Raw genomic sequence first — 23,399 nt, forward strand, 5'->3', positions numbered from 1 at the left:
CAAGTGAGCTAGCCGGCCAGCCTCTACAGTAAAGTATTATAAGCAACTTTTGTTAAACTTTCCAAAAAGATTTTATGTAAACTTTTCATTATCCTGCTACCATCTTGATGAGTGAGCCGGCGGTTGCGGCCGCCATGGCGCTGGCGCTAGCCGGGGAGCAGGCGCCGCCCGCGCCCCCGGAGGACCGCCCGGACGAGGAGATGGGCTTCACCATCGACATCAAGAGCTTCCTCAAGCCGGGCGAGAAGACGTACACGCAGCGCTGCCGCCTCTTCGTGGGAAACCTGCCCACCGACATCACCGAGGAGGACTTCAAGCGGCTCTTCGAGCGCTACGGCGAGCCCAGCGAGGTCTTCATCAACCGGGACCGCGGCTTCGGCTTCATCCGCCTGGTGAGTCTGGGTCCGGTCCCGTGCGGCACCCGCCGCGCCCCCAGCCCTGCGTGGCGAGTTGGCGTCGCGTCGCTGCTGCCAGGCCGCTCGCGCAACCCTGCCCGCGTGCTCAGAGCTGCCGGGGGCTCCGAGCTTCGCCTGGGGTCCCGAAAGGGTTTGGGTGCCGGGGGGCGGCAGCGTTTTGAGAGTTTTTCGAGGCAAAATTGTGTTGTAACGGAAAGGAATTGGATATGAATTTGGAACGGAACCTTCAGTCTGACCAGAAATTTCACTGGGCGTGAGGGACCAACGAGCAGACCTGCTTCTTTAAAGCATGACCCAGATCATCTCCTTGGCTTCAGCCAGCGGTGCGTGCGTTTAACGGTAAACCAGTTTCCTTCTTACCTCAGCGCAGCCCGCCGTTTACCTTAAACTGCCTAGGTGTCCGAGCTCCGCACTCAGTAATATCGAAGTCTACAGTAATGGGACGGTAATGAATTGTATATATCTAATATGATGTTCTTCCGCCCAGCCTTCTGGAGATTTCCACGTTTTGGGGGGGAGGATGGATGATACGCTACTTTATATTTTACTTATATATCCTATTAGGTACCTTACCTCCTTTTAATTTTTGAAAAGTTTTCTAATAACTTATGCAAACGTTGTTCCTCCCTTATATTTTTAAAAAGTTCGAACAATGAGGGATTATGATTATAGGACAAAATATATACTTTTATTAGGTTTTCCTTTGTGCCTTGTGGTGAATTCATCAGTATCAATTAAACATCATTATTGTAAGTTATATTTAGATGCTGGATTTTTTTCAATTAAAAATCTTTTTTAGAAACATTTTTACACAAGTGAGTGATTTTTTTTTTCCTGTTGTCTTTCTCGTTATACCTTCAAATCTGACATTAATTGCAGTTTGTGGAAGCTTTCTCACTGGAACTTTGACTTTGGAAAATCGGGTTCTTTCCATGTGTGGATAATGCAAAATCATACTGTATTTTTAGGGCAAACAGAAGAGAAGGGTAAAAATTCACAAGGTGTTAATATTAATGAGAGAAATTTCTTTAAAATCAAGTTAAGTAATTAGTGCATCTTGAGCATAAAATTATAAATTTATCTTTTGGACAGTGGAGAAACAGCCTGTCAGTTGGTAAATTTTTAAATATAAGTGCAAAAATTATCTCAAAATGAAGGAAGATAGGTTTCTTTCTTTCTTTCTTTTTTTAAAAAGATGACCGGTAAGGGGATGTTAACCCTTGACTTGGTGTTGTCAGCACCACGCTCAGCCAGTGAGCTAACCGGCCATCCCTATATGGGATCCGAACCCGTGGTCTTGGTGTTATCAGCACCACACTCTCCCGAGTGAGCCAGGGGCCGGCCCGACAGGTTTCTGCAATAAATTATTTTGGGGTTTTTTGGGCAGCTGGTGGGTATGGGAATCTGAACCCTTGACCTTGGTGTTATAACACCGTGCTCTAACCAAGTGAGCTAGCCGGCCAGCCTCTACAGTAAAGTATTATAAGCAACTTTTGTTAAACTTTCCAAAAAGATTTTATGTAAACTTTTCATTATCCTGCTACCATCTTGATCTGTTCTGAAGTTGACCTTCAGGAGGAGAAATAATGGAGGGACTGCATTTCTCTCTGTGTTTGGAAAACGTTACACTTAAAAATAAACGAATAAACATTTTATTGACATGGGAAAATCTTTTTTTATCTTTCAAGCTTTTAATAATAGTTCCTTTCTCCTTTAGTATAACAGCATTGTCCAATAGATTTTTCTGTAATGATGGAAGTGCTTTTCAGTATGGTAGCTACCTGCCATATGTTAATGTTGAGCACTTGAAATGTAGCTAGAACAGCTGAGGGGTGGATTAGCCACTAGACACAAGTGGCTAGTGGCTACTCTGTTGACAATACAGTTCATCACTTTTTTGCTTTTCATTAAAAAAACAACAACAACAAAACAATTCTTTGGGATTGTGAGGTGGGAGTGAGAAGAACCACTATTGCCTGCTCCTTTGGGATATGCTCCTCCAAATCTATCACCCTAAATTTTTTATGTTGGAATGTTAAAATTTTGTCGTTTGGAGATTAGGACTTGGTTTACCGAATTTTTTACTTTATGGATAAGTTTATGGTTTTATCTGAGCTCTGTAACAGGTAAATTTTAAATCTTAATTTTTCTACTTAGGAAAATCATCCGGGGATACTTCAAAAAGTTTTGGAAAATAGAATTGAAAGATAATACTAACCCTTCCTTGAACTTTGAAGATCCCTTGTACAGTGTATACTCGATCTGAATATAAGTATTGGTGTAATGGCTTTAAAATAGTGGTGTAATTTTATCTGGCTAGTGTTTCTAGAAATACTTTTTTTCACCTGTTCAGTAACTAATCTTTAAAATGCAAACAAATTTTCTTAAACTAACACCCATAGTTTTCCAGTTAATTGATGAGGTGAGACAACATTTTTGATACAGTATCAGGTCAGCGATGCTGGTAGTGTATGCTGGGGAAAAGAATTTAAGTGGCTCTTCCACATCAGGTCCTCGTGAGACCATGGTACATTAGGGATGAAATAGACTGTGTATTTTAGACGTATTTCATTGTGGAATTTTAGACCCAAGGATTATTTTTAGATTTTGGTTGGTTACTAACAATTTAGATTGGAGAAATTGAGAAGTTGTAGTGCATTTTAAAGTTGGTTTAATGTAGCTAAAACTAGTATTAGTTTGATTTGAACTCAGTATCTGTTTTTAGTTTAGTAAACCAGATTTCTGAAACAGTAATTCATGAAAATGTGGTCCCTGTCCAGCAGCTTCAGAACTCCTAATCTAAGCAGAAGGGGCCGGCCCGTTGCTCACTCAGGAGAGTGTGGTGCTGATAACACCAAGGCCGAGGGTTCGGATCCTATATAGGAATGGCCGGTTCGCTCCTCAAGCGGCGCATTGTAGCAGTGCGCCACCAGGCTGGCCCAAGACTGTTTACATTTTGTTCAGCATATTGCCTTGTACTTGCATGGTGCTGACAACACCAAGCCAAGGGTTAAGATCCCCTTACTGGTCATCTTAAAAATAAATAAATAAATAGTTTTCCCTACCATACATGCTAGCAGTGCTGACCCTATACCATCTCAAGCATTGTCTTGCCTAATCAGTTAACTGGGACTCTGTTAGAAATGTGAATTCTAGGGCCCCACCCCATATCTGTGAAATCAGAAAATTCTGAGCATTGGGGATCAGGAGTTTTGGGTTTTAGGCAGCCCTCCATGTTATTCTGATACTTGCCAAAGTTTGAGAATCACTGTTCTAGAGAAACCAATAGAATTAGAAATCAACTGAATTTACTTTTACTTAGTCTTTGGAGACTTGGGCATGCCCCCCCCCCCCATGCTTTTTCTTTTTAATTATGAAATTTAATTATGAAATTATGCATTTTTTTAAAGGCAAGCCACACTTTATTAAAAAGAGATAGACGTACACATAAGGGAGTCAGCAATAGAGAAGTTGTCTTCCTGAGAGAAGTGGGGGAAGGGTTTTTAAAGGGAAGCGTTTCTTCATTTGAGCACAGCATCTTGATGACTTCTGGTATCTTTATGGTGGTCGCTAGGGGGGTCCACTCCTGCATGCAACTCCCAAAGGGGTCTCAAGGTTAAGCTGTAACTGCTGCACTCCACAGAACAGGCTGCTAGGTGCTGGGGGTTCTGAGGTTGCACTGGCCACAACAGCAGTGGCCATGCAGAACTGGAGGGTGCAGGTGCAGGCGCCCGTGGCCTGGGATCCTTAGGCAGCACTGTGGGCGTGCTTCCACCACTGCCTGGGTTGGTCCCCCACTTCCTGGGTTGGACACTGGCAGGAGGAGGACACCACTGCAGGGGCTGGTGGTGGAGCCAGGCTCTCTGAATGGGCTCCCCTCCAGCTGGCTACCCTCTGAGGGTCCAGAGCTCACAGGGTCCCTCCAGTGGTGGGCCTGAGCAGGACTGCAGGGCACCACTGTGCAAGGAGCAGCCCCTCTGGGCCCCCCGCCCATGCTTCTTATAAAATGTTCAAATATTATAGAAGACGTGTTGCAGAATGTACTTAGTGGGTCTTTCACGTCATCTTTTATTTCAGGAAAGCTCTTTTAAATACAATTTTAACATTAGTGAAAGATCTTCCCTCCTCTAATATCGCCTACTAAACGTAATCACTGTTAACCTAGTATAATTTTTCCATGAAAATCAAACCTGCTGTACATTTTGTATTGTGATTTTATTTTTTCATTTAATGTTTTTGGCATTTTCTGTCATTAGATTCTCTTTAAAGACCGTGTTCTATTTTATAGTATGGATGTACTGCAAGTTATTTAATCAACTTTCTGTTGATTGACTTGAAGACTGTTTACATTTTTTTTTTCTTTTTTTCCTTTTTGTCTTTTTTCGTGACCGGCAACGGATCGCAACCCTCAGTGTCGCGCCCGTACCAGACCGGGACCAGCAATGGCAACGGGATTGCAACCTTCGGTGTTGCGCCCGCACCTCGCTCAGCCAGTGAGCGGCCGGTCTGTATGTGGGATCCGAACCCTCGGCGGGAGCGCCGCCGTGCTCTCAAGCGGCGCATTGTAGCAGTGCGCCACCAGGCTGGCCCAAGACTGTTTACATTTTGTTCAGCATATTGCCTTGTACTTATTAACTTAGTACCCTTGCATTGAGGAATTTTAAGCAGCTAGTAAACAGTGAGGAAAGTTCATGTGCTTTGGAAAGAGCTCTGAAACAAATCATTTGATTGTTCTTGCAGTCACCATCTTGGGGTAGTCATTTAGTTTCTTGTTATTTCTTGTATTCTTTCTATTAAGAACCTATAGTTTTACTCTTTGTATAGAGTGAAGCAGGGACATCAGTTGGAAGGTGGGATTTATGGTGTATTAAGTGGAGATTGTAAATTCTTTATAGGTTCATATCAGCCCTTGAAGTGATCTTGGGCAAGTTACTCAACCTCTCTAGGCTTGTTTGCCCATATGTAAAGTTTTGGATATAGTAACAGAACTCACCTCATAAGATGAGGATAATGAAAGGTAATGCATATATACAAGGATACTTCAAAAAGTTCATGGAAAAATAGAATTAAAAGATAATTTTAATTTTCCATAAACTTTTTTTTTTTTCCTTTTTGTCTTTTTTTCGTGACCGGCAATGGATCGCAACCGTCAGTGTCGCGCCCGTACCAGACCGGGACCGGCAACGGAATCACAACCCTCGGTGTCGCGCCCGCACCTTGCTCAGCCAGTGAGCGGCCGGTCTGTACATGGGATCCAAACCCTCGGCAGGAGCGCCACCGCGTTCCCAAGTGGCGCACTGTAGCAGTGCGCCACCGGGCTGGCCCATTCCATAAACTTTTTGAAGTATCCTTGTGTGTGTGTGTATTATAATGGGTAAGGGTTGACTTATAGTAACTACTGGATAAAAGTTATGTCTTGTTTTTTTTCTGAGCCATATGGTAAAGTAATCTTTGGTCTCTTTTCATTTACAGAAGTTTTATTGATTTAGTTTTAATTGATTTTAGACATACTTCAGTATATGTTTAGAGCAGTGATTCTCAAACAGGACAGTTTTGCTTCCCAGAGGACATTTGGCAACGTCTGGAGACATTTTTGGTTGTTAAAAAGGGGTTGCGAGTAGGGGGTGGATCTACTGGTATCTGGTGAGTAGGGACCAGTGATGCTGCTAAACATCCTACAATGCACAGGACAGCCCCCTGTAACAAGAACAATCTGGCTTGTAATGTCGATAGTGCTGAGGTTGAGAAGCCCTGATGTAAAACTATTTACAGCCGTGGAAAGTATACATTTTGAAAAAAGATCTGTAGCGTTGAAAATTTCTGACAGCCATAAACATTTTATTTGGCCTGAACAACATCAAAAATGGCATTGGTTGCTAGCAGTAAGAAATCACTTCATTTAAAAATTGAGATTTCTCGCTTTATCTGGAAAAAAAAATGAGACGTTGTGGCTATATCTGACTGAATTTGAACAGGAGTGCCCTTAGGAAACACTCTTCAGTTCTACAGTCCTGACCAGGCTCCCTTTATCTCTCTGCCATCAAACATCTTATTATGAAAAATTTTAGACATGGAGAAATGGATATCCATATGTCTGCCACCTAGATTCCACAGTTAAATTTTGCTAGATTTGTTATTTCATGTATCTTTTAATCTCTCCATTCATCAGTCCATGACTCTTAACACTCCAGCGTACTTGTCATTAACTAGAGTCCAGTATTATTTTTTAGGGTATTTGAAATTTACATACAGTGAAAGGCACAGAGTTTAAGTATAATGGTTAGTGAGTTTTGACAAATGCATGTGTCTGTCTGACTCAGACCCTATCAAAATATAGATTAACCTCACCTCATGAAATTTCCTCATGTCCCTATTCCCAATTCTACTTGACTTTTTTTTTTTTTTTTTTCTAAAAGATGACCAGTAAGGAGATCTTAACCCTTGACTTGGTGTTGTCAGCACCACGCTCACCCAGTGAGCTAACCGGCCATCCCTATATGGGATCCAAACCCGTGGCCTTGGTGTTATCAGCACCACACTCTCCCGAGTGAGCCACAGGCAGGCCCCCTACTTGACATTTTAATTCAAGACTATTCCTGAAATTTACCTCTCAGAATTGGATTATATGACCTATTAGGCAACAAAGTACCCATCCATCCTTTTTTTTACTTTTTTTTTTCTTATTTTGTTGTTAATTTTCATCCATACCTTTTTAGATATTCATTAAATATTCTCTGCTACTACTAATGAGTTGAGTAATAAACAAAATGACTTTTTTTTTTTTTTAAAGGATGACTGGTAAGGGGATCTCAACCCTTGGCTTGGTGTTGTGAGCACCACACTCAGCCAGTGAGCCAACCTGCCATCCCTATGTAGGATCTGAACCCGTGGCCTTGGTGTTATAAGCATTGCACTCTCCTAAGTGAGCCATGGGCTGGCTCTCCAAAATGACTGTTTTGAATATCTCTAGAAATATCTCTTCATTTGTCTTTGTAAAAGTAGTTCTATAGATAGGGTTTTTTTTTTTTTTTTTTTTTAATCCTTTTTGTCTTTTATACTGACCGGTAACAGGATCGCAACCCATGGTGTCACGCCCGCACCGGGGACCGGCAGCGGGATCGCAACCCTCGGTGTTGCGCCTGCACCGCGCTCAGCCAGTGAGTGGGAACCAGTCTCCACATGGGATCTGAACCCTCGGCGGGAGCGCCGCCGCACTCCCAAGTGGCGCACTCTCCAGTGTGCCACCGGGCCGGCCCTATAGATAGGTTTTTGTATAAGGACAGTGACTTGAACATTTTAGGGATTGAATAAAGAGCTCTGTGACCTTAAGGCATTTTTCATAAGATAGTACTCTTTTTATATATGCATATAAAGCCTCAATTCAGTTCTCCTTAGAGACTTCCCAAAACATAATGAAAAAGAACATACCTCTATTAAATTCACTAGCTTTTGTTTTATTTTATTTTATTTTATTTTATTTTGTTTTGTTTTGTTTTGTTTTGTTTTGTTTTGTTTTGTTTTTGGCAACTGGCAAGTACAGTGATCAAACCCTGGACCTTTGTGTTATCAGCACCATGCTCTAACAAACTGAGCTAACTGGTCAACCCCTGGTTATTTATTGTTTTAGATACCTATCTATACCAACTTTGAATTCTCCCAAGTAGAAGGAAATTCTCTTATCTTGTGGTTTCAGCAGTGAGCTTAGTCTCTACTTTATGATATGTGCATTTGCTTCTCTGTGTCATGAAGAGAGAACTGTTATAGCCCTTGAATGAGTGCATTTGCTTCTCTCCATGTGATGGTGAGAAACGTGTTGTGTAGCCACACAGCTATTTCAGAAGCAGTGATTAACAAGACCTTATAGTTTTTATAGATAATGTGAAAGAAGAATGGAAATAGAAAGGAAAGGAGATTTGTCTGGCAAGAGAAAGATGGGATGTTTCGTTAAGATATAAATATCAAGGGCTGGCCTGTGGCTCACTCGGGTGAGTATGGTGCTGATAATACCAAGGCCATGGGTTCGGATCCCATATAGAGATGGCCGGTTAGCTCACTGGGTGAATGTGGTGCTGACAACACCAAGTCAAAGGTTAAGATCCCCTTACTGGTCATCATTAAAGAAAAAAAAAAGATATAAATATCAAAATCATGGAGAGTGTAAAGAATTATTCTTTTGATGATAGTTTCTAGTAACTGAAATTTGGTCTCAAAAAGTAATTGCGTATTTCTTTTAATATATATAGGAGATTTAAAGAAGATATCGCTTTGAATATTTAATAGCTGATAACTTGTTTATGAGCAGTTAATCTTTAAGTGATGATTTTTAACAGGACAGTGGGGTTGGGACTTTTTACTTAACTATTCAAAAATCGTTTTAAACATTAATAAAATGCATGTGATACCGAAGTTAAAAGCTACAAAAAGAGTGACCCTGTCAGCCATTTCTTGAAGCTACTCATTTCTCCTCCCTAGAAACCACTATTTTAAAGTTTTGTGTTCCTATCATTTTTTAAAAATAGATTTTTCTTCCTCCTATAAAGGAATCCAGAACACTGGCTGAAATTGCAAAAGCAGAACTGGATGGCACCATTTTGAAGAGCAGACCCCTCCGAATTCGCTTTGCCACACATGGAGCAGCCCTAACTGTCAAGAACCTTTCTCCGGTTGTTTCCAATGAGCTGCTAGAGCAAGCATTTTCCCAATTTGGTCCAGTAGAGAAAGCCGTTGTAGTTGTGGATGATCGTGGTAGAGCTACGGGAAAAGGTTTTGTAGAATTTGCAGCAAAACCTCCTGCACGAAAGGCTCTGGAAAGATGTGGTGATGGGGCATTCTTGCTGACAACGTAAGTTTAAAATACTTTGTCCTCCTTCTATCCTATATATGGGCTTATCTGTGTTCTGTAATTCTGTTTCCTTGCAGTTCATACTGTCTCGGCATATGGTAGGTAGGTATTGAGAGAATACTCAATGAATATGAACAAGGAATTTTTGTGTACTGCTAAGAGTAAGCAGTCATATACTTCAGACTTGAGTGTATTGTTGATTCATAGTTGAATCTCAGGAATGTTTTGTATCATGATTTTCATTCAACTTATTGAACATTTGTATATGCAAAGGCAAAATCTTATATGCTTAAAGTAATTCTTTAAATTTTAATCAACTATTGAGGTACAGTTTACATACATTAAAAAGCACCCTGTTTTAAATGTAGTGCTCAATGAATTCTAACAAGTGTATGTTCTCATGTAACCCACAACCATAGTCAAGATATAGAACATTTACATCATCTCACAAAAGTTCCCTTGTGCCCTTTTGCAGTTATTCCTCACCCCTTATCCCTGCGCTAAACAGCTATTGATATTTCTGTTACTGTAAAGATATAGACAAGTTTTGTCTTGTCTTTTTTTTTTTTTTCTTCTGCGGCTTGGCCAGTTTGGGGGTCAAATCCTGGACCTTCGCGTTATCAGCACCACACTATAACCAGCTGAGCTAACTGGATAGCCCTGTCTTTTCTAATATTAAGTGAAATCATGTAGTATGTACTCTTTAGTATCTGGTTTTTCTTGCTTAGCATAATGTTTATAATATTTTATCCATGTGATTGTATAATACGGCTCTTTTTTATGGCTGAGACATATTCCATCGTATGGACTTAACTACAGTTTGTCCAGTGACCTATGGGTGGATATTTATGTCGCTTCTAACTACTGGCCATTATGAGTAAAGCCACTACGAACTTTGTGTATAAGACTTCTAGTGAACATTATGTGTTCATTTGACTTGAGTAAGTACTTAGAGATAAATTACTGGCTGTTCAGCTTTATAAGAAACTGCTAAACTGTTGTGGAAAGTGGTTGTACCATTTTACATTCCCACCAGCAATGAATGAGAAACTTCTTGTTGTTCCCTATTCTTTTTGTTTGTTTATTTTTGTGGCTGGCCAGTACAGGGATTGGACAAGGCCGGTTCACGCCTTGGTGTTATCAGCACAATGCTCTAACCAATTTAACTAACTGACCAGCCCCTGGTTGCTCCATATTCTTACCAGCACTTCATGTTTTTAGTCTTTGGGTGTTCTCATGAGTTGTAGGGGAATCTCATTGTGGTTTAAATTGATTAATGATGACTAATGATGAGCACCTTTTTTCATGTGCTTTTTGGCCACTTATATATCTTTTGTGAAATGTCTGAAATTTTTTGCCCTTTTTTTTTTTTTTTTTTTTTTTTTGTTGTTGTTGTCTTTTTTACTGACCGGTAACGGGATCTCAACCCTCGGTGTTGCGCCCGCACCGTGCTCAGCCAGTGAGCGGGAACCGGTCTCCACATGGGATCCGAACCCTCAGCAGGAGCGCTGCCGCGCTCCCAATCGGCGTACTCTCCATTGCGCCACCGGGCCGGCCCTTTTTTGCCCAATTTTTGATTGGGTGGTTTGTTTTACTGAATTATCAAATCTAGGTACATGTCTGTACTGTTTATATTTCTCCTAATCTATGTCTTGCTTTTTAATTTTCTTGACAGTGACCTTCAAAGAGCAATTTATATTTTGTGAAGTCCAATTTATCAATTTTATTTGTTTTATAGTTTGTCCTTTTTGTGTCCTTGTATAAAATCTTTGCCTATACTAAGATTGCAAAGCCTTTCTTATGTTTTCTTGAGAAAATTTATACCTTTTATATTTATGCCTGTGATCCATGAGTGTGGTGTGAGATAAGTTATTTTTTTCATGAAGATATTTAGTTGTTCCAACACTTAAAAAATTTTTTTGGTGGCTTTCTGTTATGGGGATCCAAACCCTTTGACCTTGCTGTTACAACACCGCACTCTAACTGACTGAGCTAACTGGCTAGCCTATGTTGTAGTTTTTGTTTTTGTTTTTTTTTTGGTGGCTGGCGGGTAAGGGAATCTGAACCCTTTACCTTGGTGCCATCAGCATCATGCTCTAAACAAGTGAGATAACAGGCCAGTTTCCTGTTCCAGCACAATTAATTGAAAAGATTATGATTTTCCCTTTGTTACCTTTGCAGCTTTATCAAAAATTGGAGGTGGGGGTGGCGATGGTGGGAATCTGCCCTCTGTTTTATGTTTCAGTGATCGGTTAGTCTGGTTCCAAACTGCACTTAATTACCTTATTTATCCTGAGCCTGGGAATCAGGTGGTAAAAGTCATCCAACTTTTATTATTTTTTCAAAAATTTTTTGGCTATTACAGGTTCTTTGTATTTTCTTATTGTGGGGTGTTGTCAGCTGTTGGTTGGGGTCATTCAAATATTTTAGAGTTTGAGGAATTGAATAAAAAATTGTTTCCTGGCTCCATGGTGCTTAGTTTTGTGATTTGTAAAACATTTTTCAGTTTGTTTTTGACTACTAAGCATTCATGCTAAAACTGAAATTCATGCTACATCTGCCATTTTACGACACAGCCAACTTGTTCCCGTGTCAGAATCTTTGGTCTTGAGAATGCTTTCTCTCCAGTTTGTCACAGGCCTTGCTTTTCTGTTTTATTTACACTTAGCTAATGCTATGTCCTCAGAGAAGCTGATCATTATATCTTAAAATAGCCATCCCCTCTGCATTGTTACTGATGATTTACTCCCTGATTTATTTTTCTTCATAGCATTTACTGTTTTAATTTGTTATGTCTTTCTCTGCAAGTAGAATGTAAGCTCCAGGAAGGCAGGGGTTTTGTCTTGTTCAGCACTATAATTGCAGCACCTGTTTTCTAATAATCCCCGGCCACATAGTAAGCTTGTAATAATTATTTCACGAATGAATGAAAAACTAAAGCAATAAGAAAGGCATGTGATTAGTATTTTTTTTCCATTGCAAGCTTTGATTAGTTGGTGTTTTTTAAAGTCATAGCAGGCATTGGTAGATATTTAACCATTTTTTATAGATGGCTTTTAAATAATTGAAAAACAATTTTAAGGGAATAGACCAGGTGTTGAACATTTTATTGCCTGTCACATATTTCCTAATCATGGTATCTTCGATTTCCACAGCAAAGCTGGTTATTGTTTGTCCCATTTTTTCAGATGAGAAAATTGGCCCAGAGATGTAATTTGCATTTGCTTAAGGTTGTACAGTTAGTAAGTTGTATTAGTTGTAATAAGTTTAGTCTGATGCCAAATTCTTTGCTTTTTTTTTTTTTTTCCCCTTTTTGTCTTTTTTCGTGACCGGCAACGGATCGCAACCCTCAGTGTCGCGCCCATACCGGACCAGGACCGGCCACGGGATCGCAACCCTCGGTGTTGCTCCTGCCCCTCGCTCAGCCAGTGAGCGGGAACCGGTCCGTATGTGGGATCCGAACCCTCGGCGGGAGCGCCACCACGCTTCCCAAGCGGCGCACTATAGCAGTGCGCCACCGGGCCGGCCCCAAATCCTTTGCTTTTTATGTTGTGCTACCAGTGGAGTGGTTTATTCTGCCAGCAGACTCTCCTTGCTCAGGAACTTTGTTAAACCTTCTCATAGAACTCAGGATGCTCCTCTCCCTGTTGTTGCATAGTGGTCCCAGCTGAAATGACACCTCATGGAGAGAATTTCCCTGACTGCCTTATCTAAAGTGGGCTCCCTCTATTAGTCTCTATGACAGCATTTTTTTTTCCCCTTACTAGCTCTTAAACTGATTAATTTGTTATTTACTCGCATATTTTTTGTCTCAAGACTTTAGGGACTGTTTTTTGTCTACCCTTGTACCCTAGCCCCAAGTATAGTCTTGGTACATATTTGGCAGTCAAGTATTTATTGACTGACTGAATCTCAGATATCTGAATTACTGAGATACAAATATGTTTTCAAATATCTTGCGTAATCAAATTTTCTCTTGAAAATATCTTTTTTTTTTTTCTTGGCGGCTAGCCAGTACGGGGATCCGAACTCTTGACCTTGGTGTTAAAAGGCCATGCTCTAACTAGCTGAGCTAACCAGCCAGCCCTGAAAATATCATTAAATTGCCACAAAATGCTGTATATTATACATGGTTTTGGGCAAACAGCATTATACAATACAATGGTTTAACGTATTTTGCAAAAGTATGTATAAATTACATTCGAATGTTATTTTGAGATTACAAAAGACACAGAAAAATGGGGGGAAAAAAGAAAATTAAAAACCTTTACCTATGATGATAATGCTATTCCCACATCTTTAAACATTGCGCCTGGCGTGTTAGAGATACTCATACCCTAGAGCTGCACAGGGATTGAATAGGCATAATCACACGTGTTCACATACTGAAATTACTCTGTCTGTAACTGCTGCTGCTTTTTCTTTTTTAAAAGATCATTGTGGGTTAAATTAAATGTAGACATGGTGATCTGTCATTTTCTTACTGGTATCCTTAAAAAAGATGCTGGAGTTGCTTATATAGAAGCAGAAAAATTTATCTGTTTCAATTTAATTTAGAAAAAGAAATTTTCCCTTTAAAATACCCTTTAGTGTTAATTTAAATTATATATTTTAATGCAGAAAAGTGTGAAGCCTGTATGTGTCCATCAAGAGAGGGATATGGCTTGTATGGACCTTGCTCATGACTTCTCCCAGCTGAACAAGCCACTTGGCCGTCACACAGTTTCTAAATTGGTTTTAGTATTAGTTTGAAACTAATTATTGGATTATTGGTTAAAGAGAGTGAGCATGAGGAACAGTGATTTTGAAATGTTGCTTTTAATTTGGAAAAAATTTATGCCTACTTAAAATTTGCCAAAATAGTACATTGAACACTCATACCCTTTCCCTACATTCACTACTTCCTAACATTTGCCACGTTTTTTCACTCTGTATATGCACAATTTTTTTTTTCTAAAGAGAGTCCGCTATGGGCCGGCCCGGTGGCGCACTGGATAGTGCGCCGCTTGGGAAGTGCAGCGGCGCTCCCGCCCGAGGGTTCGGATCCCACATACAGACCGGTTCCCGCTCACTGGCTGAGCGAGGCGCGGGAGCAACACCGAGGGTTGCGATCCCGTTGCCGGTCCCGGTCCGGTACGGGGGCGACACTGAGGGTTGCGATCCGTTGCCGGACACGGAAAAAGACAAAAAAAAAAAAAAGAGTCCGCTATAAGGGTCATATTTCATCCCTGAATATTGTGCTGGTATGTATCTCCTAAGAAGATTCTCTTATAAGCCACAATAGAGTTGTACTACACTGAGGAAATTTAGCACTTATTTCATACAGTTATATAATATACAGTCCGTAGTTAAATTTCCCTATTGCCAGTAATGTCCTTTATAACTGTTTTTTTCCAATTTAGTGTTTACTCAGGGATCACACATTAAATTTAGGTATCGTGTCTTTAATTTCTTTTTATCTGGAATAGTTCCTCAAATGACAGAAATGTTAATGTTGTGATGTTGGCATTTTTGAAGAGTCCAGGGCAGTTGTTTTGCTGAATGTCCCTAAATTTGGATGTGTTTTCTTAGGCTTTTGAGGGTTTTTACTATTAGTGCCTTATTTTAGCTTTCTGGGAGCAAACACTCCATTGTTTTACATGTTTCACTTAACACTCAGACCTACATGGCCATTGTAGTGGTGACAAATACCTTGAACCTGCTTTTTCGTCTTTACATCACTACCTATTTTATTACCTTTGGGATTATTGATTTATGATAAACTCCTTATTAGCTTCTTTTTATAAAGTGAAGTTTCTCTTATTGTGAATTTTTTCTTGTGTCATTAAAGATTCTGTGTAGTATTTCATTATAATTATGTCCGATTTAACTGTTCCTCTATTAGTAGGCATTTAATTGTTTTTCTTTTTTTCTGTAATGGGTAAACTGATGATAAACAATATGGTACATAATATTTGGTCACTCTTTGTTTCCTGGTTATGGTTTTTTTTTTTAAACAGGCTTAATTGGTTTACTTTATTTTTCTTGTATAAAAACACACAGTAGCCACATCTGGAGCCTGGATTCTTTGCACAGAGACTTTGGTGTGTGCCTTTACAAGATGGTCAGTGAATTCCTGACAGGGAGATTTAGTGTGAACAGTCTTTTTCAGAAGTTGGGAGTGAGATAGCTGTAGGTCTTAGAGATGGCATCAAAGGTGGCCTTGGCGAAGTTTCCTGGGGTGGCAGTACTGCCCCTGGCCAGGGTGTAGTGGTGGTTGGTACTGGCTTTCATCAGCAAGTTCTTTGACACAGGGGCTGAGATGATGCCAGTGCCTCGGGGGGTCGATGAACCGGCACAGAGCCACAGAAACTGGTCTCCTTGCAAGGGACAACATAGGGTTTACTAGTCTTTCTCCCTTGGTAGCCTTGTTGTACAGTGATGATAGAGAGCTCAGCCAGGAAGATGATCCTCAGTATGGTGGTGGCTTCCACCTTGGATCACTTAATACTCAGACCTACATGGCTATTATAGTGGTGACAAATACCTTGAACCTACTTTTGCTGGCTGTTGAGGATCTGCTTTTGCGTGGTGTAATGTTCAAAATCTTTTCCTTGGGTGTTGTCCGTAGGAAAAAAGTTGGTGACTTTAGACTCCTTGATAGGCGGGTTAAAAAGATAGGTTTTCTCCAGGGATTTGATTTTCATGTCTCCTGTGAGGCAGCCCAGCTTGTTGATAGGAACGGGTAGGGGCACTCTTAGTCCTCACCCTTGCCTCTGCAGCCTTGGTCCCCAGGTGTAGATTTTTATGGGGCAAATTTATCCCAAGATTTCGTGGCTGGGAAGCCCAAGGTCAAGGTGCAGGGAGAATTGGTGTCTAGTGAGAGGGCTTGCTTCCTGATTCTTAGACAGGAGAGTCTAAAAATTTGTATCAGTCAAGTTTCCTCCCAGAAGGCTGTACTCCCCTTCTCTCTTAATGTGTAAGAGTTGTCTAGTGGCCCATATTCATATGTTAAAAGTTTGAAACTTATAGTTAAGATACCTGACATGTTTGAGAGTACAGAGATGTCATCGTTTTTCTCTTTGTTCACCATTTCCCTTGACCTCATTTAATTAATTTTGTCAGTTCCTAATGATTCTGTCATATTCTGAGAAGGAAATGTTCTGCTTAGTATGTTTTCCTTTTTGAGTCTCTTTTTCTGAATTATCTGGGGGGTGGGTGGCATGTGTTAATGGAAGGGTATGCTCATTTCTATCTTTGTTGGCTTCTGTTCAGGTGTAGCTCTTCTTACCTGGTCCTATTTTCTGATGTTTGTGGTGCTGCAGTGGCTTCCTGTGGGTGAATGGTCCATATAATGCGTCTTCTTCATTTTGGCTCTGGACCCCTTTGGATCCTCTTGGGACCACATCCCAAGTCCCTTTTTCTTTTGGGTTCCCACTCAGTTTAAATGAAGTTTCTGTAATCTCATTCTACCACCCCACCATATTATATACCTGCTTTTAATTCTTTATCTCTCTAAAATGTCTCCACTAGCTCAGTAATAAAAAAAATTTTTTTTGTGTATCTTTCCTTTTCCTAAAATTTAGGATCTAAGATCTGTGTTAATCTGTGGATATTTATGTATGTGTAAAGGGAAACTTTTGGAATCCAGAAAGCCCCTTAATGTAAGTTTGACTTGTTTCTCTCTGAAATGTCACTGTTCTGAGGGCAGTATAAATAGACTTTAATGTTGCTTGCATGGTGAACAGCCGATAGCAAAGAAAACTTCAGTATATCATCCATTGTTTTTATCCTCCCTCCCCTGCTCTTGTTTCTCCCCTCTCACCTCAACTTACTCATTAAATGTGCTGTGTCTTCTGCCTCCTCTCCTACCCTTTTTGCTTGGCTGATATCTTTTAGGTCTCATTTAGACTTTAATATTAATTTTTTATGAAAGACTTTGCCGAACAATACTGGTAGACACAGGGAGATGGGATGGGCAGACATGGGTGGTTTGAGGTGGTAGGCCGTGGGGATGATGAGGGCCGCATATATAAAACATGAGTTAGGTAAGCATTCTTTTTCATTGTTGTATTTTGTAAAAGTTAACTATAGTGTTTATGCTGGTTCATGACTGTTGCTTTATTTATTCATCTTTTTCTGGCTTTGACATTCACCTATGTCTGGCTCAGCAAATGTTTATGGACTGATTTTATGGGTACATATGATACTTCTTGAGACATTTGTGTCAAATGAGACATTTCCCAAGTATATATTTTTGTTATTATAAGAAATTTATGGGAGGGTGTTAACTCTCAGCACTGTTAATTCTTATTGATACTTTTATACCTATCCAGGACCCCTCGTCCAGTCATTGTGGAGCCCATGGAGCAGTTTGATGATGAAGATGGCTTGCCAGAGAAGCTAATGCAGAAAACGCAACAATATCATAAGTAAGATTTTATTAATAAAGATATTTTACATTTGTACAATGAGTGATGTTTATTACATCACATTTGTTATCAAGTATTGTTGGATTATAAGATGTTCTGTTTAGTCATATAATCTGATTAGTAGAGTGGCCTGTTCTACATGGAGTAGTAGTTTTCTTATCTATATGGGTAAAACATTGTACTAAGAAAATTCCCTACTTTTCTACCTGGGGCAGGAGAAGACTAAGTAATATGTATGCCAGTGAAACAATGAAATCAATGTAAAGTGAAAATACTTCTTAAATTTGTATGCTTCAGGTGTATTACAAGTTAAAAGGAGACTTCTAGTGGGCAAATGGAGTGGAGAGTTCCTAAATAACCTGGTACCAGTCTTATAGATTTAAAAAAAACCCCATTTTCCAAACATAAGTTTTCAGCAATGTGTTGCTTAACAGTGGGGATAAATTCTGGGAAATGCATCATTAGGCAGTTTTGTTGTCGGAACATCATAGAATATACTTACACCACCCTAGATGGTATAGCCTATGACACACCTAAGTTATATGGTATATGCCCCATTGCTCTTAGGTTGTAAACCTGTATAGCATGTTACTGCACCAAATACAGTAGGCAATTGTACCACACTGATAAGTATTTGTGTATCTAAATATATCTAAACATAGAAAAGGTACAGTAGAAATACACAGTATAAAAGATAAAAAGTGTATATCTGTATAGGGCACTTACCACGAAGGGAGCTTGCAGGACTGGAAGTTGTTCTGGATGAGTTGGTAAGTGAGTGGTGAGTGAATGTGAAAGCCTAGGACATCACTCTACTCTACTATAGACTTACAAACAGTGTATACTTAGGCTACAATAAACTTATATTAAAAAAATTATGCTGTGGTGGGCCGGCCTGGTGGCGCACTGCTACAGTGCGCCGCTTGGGAGTGCAGCGGCGCTCCCGCCGAGGGTTCGGATCCCACATACAGACCGGCCGCTCACTGGCTGAGCGAGGTGCGGGTGCAACACCGAGGGTTGCGATCCCGTTGCCAGTCCCGGTCTGGTACGGGCGCGACACTGAGGGTTGCGATCTGTTGCCGGTCACGAAAAAAGACAAAAAGGAAAAAAAAAATTATGCTGTGGTGTTACTAGGTGATAGGAATTATTCATGTCCATTATAATCTATGGGACCACCATAGTATATGTGGTCTGTTGACCAAAACGTTATGCAGCACATGACAGTATTCTTTTACTGATTACCTTTTTCACTTAGTATGATACAAATATGTGCATGTAAATTGCCTGCACGAATACACTTTTTAAAAATCAGTTACTTGTTTAATACGTAAATAAAGCTTTTTTTTTTTTTTTTTTTTTTAAAGATGACCGGTAAGGGGATCTTAACCCTTGACTTGGTATTGTCAGCACCACGCTCACCCAGTGAGCTAACCGACCATCCCTATATGGGATCCGAACCCGTGGCCTTGGTGTTATCAGCACCATACTCTCCCGAGTGAGCCACAGGCCAGCCCCCGTAAATAAAGCTTTTAACACATCGGAGTGCCTTTGTGCCAGGTACTGTTCTAGATACTGGCAGTGTGGTCAAGTAGGTAGTAGGATTTGTTATAGCTTACCGTTACAAATTTGAAAGAGCACATTTCTGGATTTAGGAATTAGAGAACTGGAATTATAAGGGTGTTAGAAGAAGTGGAATTTATAGACAGTATTTGTGTGGTTTAATTATCCCAGCAAACCTTATAAGAGCTAATTATATTTCCAATTTTACTACTAATGAGTTAAGCTCAGAAGAAAATGCTTACAAAACGTAAGAACCAAGAGTCAAATTCAGTTCTGACTCCAAAAATACATACTGTTTCAATGGTATTTCTTTTGGGAGTAAATGAAGAATTTTTTATGTCTATGTTACAGTCAATCTCTGACTTAGGAACTGCTAACTAATAAACAGTTCTTTTAGAAAAATTAGTGGTTGGTAGATACCTTCTACTCTTCCTCCCTTTGCAGTCACTGCTTTAAAAAGAAAAATTCCAAATCTGTTTTTCAGGTATGGAATACCTAGATCGTGGGATAATTTCTTTTTTCATAAAACTCTGAAGATCTTTGAAGCTGTTTCTTGTTACTGCATCTTTCCTTTTGTGACAGCCTCCCACTTTATCTCTTCCAACTTTATCCCACCCACTCATCCTCTCCTCCCCACCCCAAAATAAAAGTTGATTTATAGTTGCAAGGTATCTATACTTTTAATGGTGGGGTACGGATTGTGTGTTTTTTTGTTTTTTTGTTTTTGTTTGTTTGTTTGTTTGTTTTTTAAAGATGACGGGTAAGGGGATCTTAACCCTTGACTTGGTGTTGTCAGCACCATGCTCTCACAAGTGAGCTAACCGGCCATCCCTATATAGGGATCCGAACCCGTGGCCTTTGTGTTATCAGCACCACACTCTCCCAAGTGAGCCATGGACCGGCGCTAAGGATTGTGTTTTTATTAATACTTTTTAAATAGAAGCTATCATAGCCAAGAATAATCTAAGAATTTCTTTGAATATCAGGTATTTTATTTATTTTTATTTGGTCATTTGATTATCATTTGTTCATTCATTCAAAAAATGTACACTGAATGTATACAGTGTACCAAATACTATAATAGGTACTTGAGGTACAGCAGTTAACACACATATATGATGTCTTCACTGAGTTTACTATCTAGTGGGGGAAATAGGTATTAAACAAATAAATTACAATTATAATAAGTTAGGTCTTTATTTTTTGGCCCAGCCAATTAACCTGGCACATGACATTCAATAAACTAGCTGCTTTTATCACTTAAAAAATCTGATTCCAGACAGTTAACTTAGGACACATTTGATTCATATATTACAGACTCTCATGTAAAATAGTTGAATGAAAATTAGAAAGGCCTTACTGGAGGTAATAATTAGGAGAGTGCAGGTTGTAGCATAAGATTTTGAAGGTGTGAATCCTGGTTCTGTTACTTAATTAGTTGGGCATCCTTGAATTTGGAACTCAGGCCTGTGAAACCATCAAAATATTGCCATGAGGTAATTCATGTAGAGTACCAGCCTGACACAGTGCCTTGAAAATTGTAAGTGCTCAATATATGGGAGTTGTTAATTCTCATTTTTTGTTGTTGTTTTATCTTTTAAGCATACATTTCTATGTTTTTAATGTAAATTTAGGGAAAGAGAACAGCCACCACGTTTTGCTCAACCTGGGACATTTGAATTTGAGTATGCATCTCGATGGAAGGCTCTTGATGAAATGGAAAAGCAGCAGCGTGAGCAGGTTGATAGAAACATCAGAGAAGCCAAAGAGAAACTGGAGGCAGAAATGGAAGCAGCTAGGCATGAACACCAGTTAATGCTAATGAGGCAAGGTAAAAATGGATTTTCATATAGAAGTGGTATGATTCCCTTCCTCCCCCCTTGAGGTTCACTTATATGTACCACTGGTATGTATTACTATTTAAATTGCTCTTTAGGAGTTTAGAGGCAGTGTGTGAACTCAACATATTAGAAATAAAAATCTTCCTTTTCTGAGGGAATTTTCCTTTAAAAAAAAATTACTAAAAATAAGTTTTATCTATACAAATAGTGTATGTTGGAGGCAGTTCAAGGATGTTAAAGTTTGCAAGTAGCAAATACATGATTCTGGGGCAAAAAGAGAAGCACAGTGGGCAATTCTTAGTAGATAGATGTGTCATAAAGCCACATATCAAACTTCTGTTTGGTGGAAAGAAAAATTATGACAAATGCCATTTATTTAAGATATATCTTTATGTATGCTGGCTACTTAATATATAAGATATATTACAACAAATCAAAAGTACAGATGGCTAACCTGGCAGAGATGCAAAAGATTTATGAGTGCAGATGGATATGGAGATTAAGGAAAAGTAAATTCTTAGTAATTGGTAAGAGCATTTTAAACACTTGACACTCAGCCAACTGAATTTCTAAGAGCAGTCATAATGGGCAGTAATTTACTCTCATCCATTGGTCAAATACCTAACAATATGACAAGCTGCTTGTATTAGTCCATTTTTCTTGCTATAATAGAAATACCTGAAACTGGGTAATTTATAAAGAACAGAGGTTTATTCGGCTTACAATTCTGGGACAGCTGCATCTGGCATGGGCCTCAGGCTGCTTCTACTCATGGTGGAAAGTGGCAGGCAGCTGGCAGGTACAAGCAAATCACATGGTAAGAGAAAGGAAGAGAGAGAGGAGGTGCCAGGGTCTTTTTAAACAGCCAGCTCTTGCGGGAACTCATAGAGCAAGAACTCATTAATCTCCCCACTCCCACGGAGAACATTAATCCATTAATGAAGGTTCCCCCCCATGATTCAATAAGTTTCCAACACCACCACATTGGGGGTCAGATTTCCACATAAGTTTTGGTGCACACAACACATCCAAACTCTGTCACTGCTTAAATTTTTAAATACATTTCAGTAGCTCACTTCTCCCCTTTTCCTGTGTTCTAGCTTTTTATGCTTATCTATCTTTATTGTTCACATCTCCTATCCTTTCTTTTCCTTTAATTTTCCAAATTTTTCCTGGTTCTTCCTATCACTCTTCTTTTACACTACCCATGATAGTTTTGTATTTCCTTATCTTTTTTTTTTTTTTAAATGACTGATAAGGGGATCTTAACCCCTGACTTGGTGTTGTCAACACCATGCTCTCCCCAGTGAACTAACCGACCATCCCTATATAGGGATCTGAACGCGTGGCCTTGGTGTTATCAGCACCACACTCTCCCTAGTGAGCCATGGGCTGGCCCTTAGTTTGGTATTTTCTTAAAATAAGCATCTGATTGCTTTCTAGTTTGCTCTTAAGTTTTTTTTTCTTTTTTTAAATTTAGCATTTCAGTAAATGCTTATTTACCTTCTCTTGGCTGTCTCCAGAGAGAAGTCACTACAGATGTCTGCTTGGGTTTCTGCAGTAGCATTCTTACTGAGCTTTCCACCATCTAAACTTGGCCTTTGGTAAACCATTCTATACTAGAGCCAGTATTTTTTTAAAAGGTGGGAAAAAATTGATCCTTTATCTGTAAATCTTTTTGGTAAATTCTCATTTCCATTAGGATATCCTTGAGTGTGTGTGTGTGTGTGTGTGTGTGTGTGTTTCTATTCAGTAAGTGTTTATTGAGTGGTTATGGTCAAGTCACTAAAGAACTGTGCTGTTAAAATGAAATCCAGCTCAGCCAACAGTATAGAATAGCCAGACATGTTTGGTTTCATTTGGACCCCAAACTTGGCAGTCCTGTAAAGTTCATTCTTCTCACAGAACTCATTCATATCTTTCAGTATGTTTAAAGATAAATAAACCAAGTCTCTTATTGTCCAGAAAATTTGAAAATTGTTATCTAAAATACCTTCTGGCTCTTAGAGCTGGAAGAGAGATGTTAAAGTTTATTCATTCCAGTGGTTTTGAAATTTTGTTACACATCAGAATCAACTGGGGGGCCGGCCCGGTGGTGCACTGCTACAGTGCGCCGCTTGGGAAGCATGGCGGCGCTCCCGCTGAGGGTTCGGATCCCACATACGGACCGGTTCCTGCTCACTGGCTGAGCGAGGTGCAGGGAGCAACACCGAGGGTTGGGATCCCGTTGCCAGTCCCGGGCCGGTACGGGCGCAACACTGAGGGTTGTGATCTGTTGCCGGTCATGAAAAAAGACAAAAAGAAAAAAAAAAAAAAAAAGGATTTTAAG

The 23,399-nt window shown here is 39.8% G+C and overlaps 1 protein-coding gene across 1 annotated transcript in view; it reads left to right on the top strand.

The window, feature by feature from the left end:
* The first annotated feature begins 112 nt into the window (after positions 1-112).
* PSPC1 (paraspeckle component 1) overlaps positions 113-23,399 on the top strand; it is a 63,662-nt gene continuing 40,375 nt past the window's right edge. The window contains exons 1-4 of the mRNA XM_008569094.1: positions 113-392; positions 8,957-9,258; positions 17,574-17,669; positions 20,864-21,060. Coding sequence (XP_008567316.1) covers positions 135-392; positions 8,957-9,258; positions 17,574-17,669; positions 20,864-21,060 — 853 coding nt within the window. The 5' untranslated portion in view covers positions 113-134. The remainder of the gene's footprint in view (positions 393-8,956; positions 9,259-17,573; positions 17,670-20,863; positions 21,061-23,399) is intronic.

This window comes from Galeopterus variegatus, unplaced genomic scaffold (assembly GCF_000696425.1).
Source record: "Galeopterus variegatus unplaced genomic scaffold, G_variegatus-3.0.2 Scaffold465, whole genome shotgun sequence".
Lineage (NCBI taxonomy): Eukaryota > Metazoa > Chordata > Mammalia > Dermoptera > Cynocephalidae > Galeopterus > Galeopterus variegatus.